The sequence below is a fragment of the Humulus lupulus genome, chromosome 7 (assembly GCF_963169125.1).
Source record: "Humulus lupulus chromosome 7, drHumLupu1.1, whole genome shotgun sequence".
Lineage (NCBI taxonomy): Eukaryota > Viridiplantae > Streptophyta > Magnoliopsida > Rosales > Cannabaceae > Humulus > Humulus lupulus.
This window is the reverse complement of record NC_084799.1, coordinates 12755489-12761809: the sequence shown is the minus strand read 5'-3', so window position 1 is coordinate 12761809 and position 6321 is coordinate 12755489. Positions and strand designations below refer to the sequence as shown.

At 34.8% G+C, this 6321-nt stretch overlaps 1 protein-coding gene across 2 annotated transcripts; it reads left to right on the top strand.

The window, feature by feature from the left end:
• Nucleotides 1–625: 625 nt before the first annotated feature.
• Nucleotides 626–6025, top strand: LOC133790713 (myosin-binding protein 1). Of its 2 annotated transcripts, XM_062228459.1 has the most exons (5): nt 629–907; nt 1690–1870; nt 2248–3571; nt 3846–5330; nt 5544–6025. In XM_062228459.1, exons 2-4 carry the CDS (start codon nt 1820–1822, stop codon nt 5300–5302), a joined length of 2832 nt encoding a protein of 943 aa, XP_062084443.1. In that variant the 5' UTR covers nt 629–907; nt 1690–1819; the 3' UTR covers nt 5303–5330; nt 5544–6025. The 2 variants fall into 2 exon arrangements, with proteins under 2 accessions (XP_062084442.1, XP_062084443.1); XM_062228458.1 differs by having other exon boundaries at nt 626–907; nt 1690–3571.
• Nucleotides 6026–6321: the final 296 nt, after the last annotated feature.

The following is a 6321-nucleotide window of genomic DNA, read 5'->3' as shown; positions in this document are numbered from 1 at the left end:
CTATTGTGTTATGATTGGTCACTTTGGATTTATTCTCTTTCGAAAATCTGGTTCTATTTAAGCAATTTTATATGTAATTATATGATTAAAATTTATATATTTGTATAATTATAATGACATAAATATTGTTATATATTACTGAAGAAATTTGTGAAGATAAATTTTTTAGCACATCATATCATAATTTTTTTTAATATCACTTTATAAAATAATTTTATAAATGTTACAAACAATCATAAAAATCACTATAGTACAGATGACTAAAAAATTTGTATTTCGCAAACAAATCTGTATAATATTAATTACCCTGAAAAACTGTATTATTAATATAATCCAACCTCATTAATCACCTAGCGATTTGTATTTATAATGACAATTAATAAAAAGAAAATAGTAATAATAATAAGTACAATATTACTTTTCTTATTTTGGGACACCGAAAAAGAAAAAAAGAAACAAAAAGGGAAGCCAACGAACACCAAATTTCCCGCGAATCTTTGCTGTTTATTGAACAACAAATAGGCATTGGTTAAAGTTTTCATTTTTATTTTTGTTTTTGTTTTTTTGGGAATACTTTCGGTATATTTGGTGTCGTTTTCTCTATCAATGGCCGACTTTTTGGCAGTGTCGGCTTTCATTTCAAGTCCAGCTCTTTTTCTTTTCTTTTCTATTTTTTTTAAATTTATTTTTATAGTCTAAATCGTGAAAACTACGTGCACATCTGTGTTGGAAAGCTTCAACCTTTCGGTTGTGCTTTCATTTCTTTTCCTTTCTATTTTTCAAACTTTTCTCATTGTAACAACTTTGGCTTATTTGTTAATCATCAATTTGGCAAATGGGTTCCTCTGATTTGAAGCTCCTTTGCATCTGAATGTTCAAGCTTTTCTCTCCTTTTTCACATGAACAGGTGAGTTTCTTTTTCTTCTTCTTCTTCTTCTTTTCTTAAATTAATTTTCTTCTTCTAAGTAATTAATATCTGTGATCGAGTTTTGATTTTGGTATCTGTTTTGTATTGATTGCTTGAGGATTTTTGTTATACATGATAGCTAAGTTTGAAATTTACCACTTTTTTTCTCAAGTCAACTTCCGAATTTGGTAGTTAGCAATTTTAATGACTAGTGATCTTTTCATGCTATTTCAATCTTCAACTGTATTCTCTCGTTTATGGCTGGAATTTTTGTCATGGGCTTTTTAGTGTGTTGTGGGTTTTTGGGTTCATCGATTATACGAATTGAATTTACTGTCTTTCGTTATAATTTTTTTTTGTTCACCATAGTTTTTGATCCATGAAGATCCGATTCAATAAGTCTGAGATTCTGTTTGACTTTTCCTTTTTCTCACTTCTTGATAAGGTTTCATGTTAAATCTTGGGGGTTTCTATTTTTTTTTTCCAGAAAAAGTTTTAATTATTATAATTATATTATATATTTTGGTTTTGTAATATCTCCCGTATTTATTTCCCTAAAGTACAGATTCATTATGGGTAGGCATAATTTATGTCATCTTAAACTTGATTACAAATCTGTTTTTGTGAAAAGTACATATGTTATTTGGGTGATTCTTCATAATGAAAATTTAATTATGTTAGTTGTGTAATTAGTACTTGTTTGTTGCTTCTGTCCTTAATGATTTACATCTATGATCTGGTGTTACTTTGAGTTTCCTAATGATTCAAATTTTTGGCTTCAGTGTCACGTTTCACCTCAGATTATTGATTTCTTTTTGGGAGGACTGGACTTTATTCTGTTTCAAACATTCAATTTGTTCCATTAGCGAGAAAAAACAACCAATTTCTTCTTCTGAAGTCACTTAAGTTCCTATGCCATGGCTGCCACGGCGACTTCATCGGCCAAACCACAGAGAATCCACGGTTTGATCACTACTTTGGTTTCAGCTTTTCTTGAATGGTTACTGATCTTTTTTCTGTTCATCGATGCTGTGTTTTCATATGTAATTACAAAATTTGCTCGTGGCTGCAAATTGCAAACACCTTGTCTGATCTGCTCGAGGCTCGATCATGTTTTGGGCAAAGAAAAAATGGGATATTATTGGGACTTGATGTGCAATTGTCATAAATCAGAGATTTCTTCCTTAGTACTTTGCCATGCTCATAATAAGCTTGTAGATGTACATAAAATGTGTGAAAGTTGTCTCTTCTCATTTGCAACTATAAACAAATCTAATGCTGAAACTTATAGACTGTTGGTGGGTAAATTGGGTGAAGATATTAACTCTGATTTTGATCAGGACCCTTTACTCGGGGATCATAAGATCAGTAGCTCGAGCACAAGGAATTGTGCTTGTTGCAATCAGCCATGGGCTCCAAGAGCTCATGCTCAGGTCTTGTCTCAGTCAAAGCTAGTTGGTTTGGAGGCTGCTGAACTTGAGAGGTCTCTTTCTGGTGCCATTGAACGTAACCAGGATAGCCTGAAGGAGGAGAAATCATCTGTGTCAATAATAGCTAGTCATTCTAGAAAGGATGGGCTAGATCCTCTATCTCATATCCAATACACAGAGCTCAATGTAGCTTCTGATACTGAATCTGAAGGCATTGAAGAGAATCATAATGTCATCAAGGAAAGATCACTTGAGTCAATTATAGATAGTCATTCTGGAAATGGTCAGCTTAATCCTTTATCTCACATCAGATATACAGAGCTGAAGATCTCATCAGATACCGAGTCTGAATCTCCGTTTTCTACTGATGAAGGTGTGAGTGCTCTTATCCGCGGAGCAAATGAGTACAAAGAAGAGTTCTCTGTTCAATGCGTTGAGCCTCGTGTTGTCACTCTAGATACTGATTTGGCCTTTGATGAAGGTGTGAATTCTCCGATACCCAAAGCAAATGAGTACAAGGAAGAGTTCTCTGTTCAATGCGTTGAGCCTTGTGTTGTCACTCTAGATGCTGATTTGGCCTTTGATGATGGTGCGAGTACTCCGATACCCAAAGCAAATGAGTACAAGCAAGAGTTGTCTGTTCAATGCGTTGAGCCTTGTGTTGTCACTGTAGATGCTGATTTGACCTTTGATGAAGGTGCGAGTTCTCCGATCCCCAATGCAAATGAGTACAAGGAAGAGTTCTCTGTTCGATGTGTTGAGCCTTGTGTGGTCACTCAAGATGCTGATTTGGTCTTTGATGAGGGTGTGAGTTCTCTAATCCCCGAAGCAAATGAGTACAAGGAAGAGTTCTCTATTCAATGCATCGAGCCTTGTATTGTCACTCCAGATGCTGATTCGGCCTCTGATAAACTCATAGATCCAGCATCTGGGCCAAAACCTTCAATTTTGATCTCAGAGGGGCAAGCAGATGCTGATTTGGCCTCTGATAAACTCATAGATCCAGCATCTGGGCCAAAACCTTCAATTTTGATCTCAGAGGTGCAAGCAGATGCTGTTGAGTCCTTTGATTTCGAATCTCCAGAATCTACCATTGCTGCCGGACATGGATTAGAACAACTTAATTGGCAACAAGTTGTAGAGAAGGAAAACATCCCTGCACAAACTGAATCCCCCCATAGTCCTGCTTCATCGCATACTGTAGGAATCCCTGTTGAAGTATCAAAAAGCTGCTGTAAGTCCAATGTTTTTTCTTCTTCTTTTCTTTAATGAATGGTTTTCATGTGTCCTATTAGTTGGTATCTTTGTGATGTACTCATCCATTCCTTCCCTGCAAATAAGTCAATACTTGAAAGACACTGCCTTTTGGTGTGTGTTGTGTGGAACTTGTGAACATAATATTTTATTTTATTGTTTCTCCACCAAAACTTCTGCATAAAGCACTTCATTATTCTCTCTAATTGATTTACTTTACTGTCATTTCTCATGTCTCTGATTATTTGTCTCAGTGGATAATACAAGGAGTGGTGAAGTTGAGGACACATCCATGGCCGAATGTGGTGAGGTCTGTAAGGAAGGAGCTACGCTTAACACAACAAGCGAAACAGGTCTAGAAAGAAACCCTATTGCTAGTGACAGTGGACTGCAAGCGCCCAATTTATTGGATCTTGGTGATGCTTATAAGTTAGCTGTTGGCAATAGAGGAAAACAACTCTCTGGTTTACTTGCAGAGCAATGGATAGGGAAGGATGCTTCAAAAGTTAGTGAGGATTTGAAATTTTTACTTTCACATTTGTCTGTCACTCGAGGCACTGAGCAACCCATGAATGAAATTAGTCCTAAATTTTCTTTAAATAGTGATGATTTTAAGACTTTGGATTCTTCTAATTCTATTGGGATGCATATACTTCAAAAGAGGATCTCACTTGAAAGAAATGAATCTGGACTGTCTATTGATGGAAGCATTGTGAGTGAAATTGAAGGTGAGAGTGTGGTAGATCGGTTCAAACGACAGGTTGAGCATGATAAGAAACTTATGACTGCTATGTATAAGGAGCTGGAGGAAGAGAGAAGTGCTTCTGCAATTGCTACGAATCAAGCCATGGCCATGATTACAAGGTTGCAGGAAGAGAAGGCAGCACTCCATATGGAAGCACTCCAATACCTTCGAATGATGGAAGAGCAAGCTGAGTATGATGACGATGAACTGCAGAAGTCAAATGATCTTCTCGCCGAGAAGGAGAAAGAGATACAAGATCTTGAAGCAGAGCTTGAATTATATAGGCAGAAGTTTCCAAGTGAACGAGTGATGGATTTTCCATCTGAGTCAAGCTATGATGTGGTAACAGATATTGCAGTGGATAACTCAAAATACAGCTGCATCGGAGATAAACTTAATGTCTCCAACCAAGTTGAAGATTCAGACATTTCTTTTAAGAATGCAGATGAAGACAATTTGAATTCTTCAATGCTAGAGTTTGAAGATGAAAAGTTATACATCTTGGACTGTTTAAAGAAGTTGGAGAAGACACTTCATCTGCTTCCTGATGATGGTGAAATTGATACAGAAGAGCTAAATTGTAAGGGTCACGAAAATAGTAGAGCAGAAACTAATACTTTGTCAGCACAACACAATGAATCAGTATCTGGGCAGGATTTGCATGCTGAAGGAAACTCTTCCTCACTTGAGAAACATGAGCTTAATGGAATAGAAGGCGATGAAGTTTGTTACAGCAGGGAAAGTCCTGCAGAGTTATCCCGAGCCACAGATTCGACTTCTCTTGAAACTATTGTTTCTGATCTAAATAAGAGATTAGAAGCACTTGAAGCAGACCGGAAGTTTCTTGAGCACACAGTAAACTCACTTAGAAATGGTGATGAGGGTGTTCAGTTCATTCATGAGATAGCTTCTCACCTGCGAGAACTACGAAACATTGCATTGAAAAAAGATCAAACCGTGTCTTGAGCCGTATGCAACTACACAACAAAACAATGTGAGTTCTTCAACTTTTATTCTAGTCATGCCATCATATCATGGATTATAACTTATATTCATGCTTCGGAACTCTGGTCATGAGAACTAGTTGATGTTGTTGAACCTTGACTTGGTTGATTTTTGGAGTAATAAACCTTAATATATTTTTCTAGCAAGTTTTTCATTAGTTTCTTATATCATTGTTTAATGTATTTGTCTTCATAATCATCAGGGTTGCACGTTGAGAAGATCATTATATTACCCAGACCATATAACAGTTTGAAATATGTATCTTAAATCGGCTTGAAATGTACAGCAAAGAATGGTGACAAGCTTACTATAAAAAGAAAAAAAAGTTGTAATTTTTTAAAAAGAATCTTCTTTGTTCCCCTCCTTTTTTGGGGTCTTTTTAACAAGTTAGAATATTTTGTATTTTACTTGATGACAATAGAGAGAGTGTTGGTGAAGATTTTTTTTAGGAGTTGGAGTTTGCTTATTTAATGTAATATTTTTTTTTGAAAAAAAAATATTAGCTTTGTGAAGTTGATGAGTGATTTGATTGTAATCCAGGAGAGAAAAAAAGAAAGTGAGTGATTTAATTGTAAGAAAGTGAATAATTGTTGTGTAAAAAAATATTTATTTGAATTGGTAAAATGAGTGAGTGAGGTTCTATTTACCAAAAAATAAATAAAAAGAGTGCATTATTTCTTTTCATTTATTGATTGGTATTTATTATGTATTCTTCAATATATATTAGTTTTATTGTTCATTTATCTTATGCCCATTGGTCATTGATGAATTTGATAAGCGTTTATATATTTTTGGACCAGTGTTTTGTTCTATTACCTATTTGGATCATTTGTTTTGTTCTATTACTTGTTTGGATTTTGTGTTTTGACAAATTACTTTTTGGATCTTATGTTTTGTAAAATAGTTAAAATAGATCTCTAAACTCAATTTTGATAAAGAAAAAATTAAATATAACAATAGAGTTTTTATACATAATAATT

Coding starts and splice junctions, on each gene's coding strand:
- LOC133790713 (XM_062228458.1), top strand. CDS start 1,825: ATGGCTGCCACGGCGACTTCATCGGCCAAACCACAGAGAATCCACGGT. Junction 3,572..3,845: donor TGAAGTATCAAAAAGCTGCT/GTAAGTCCAATG, acceptor TATTTGTCTCAG/TGGATAATACAAGGAGTGGT.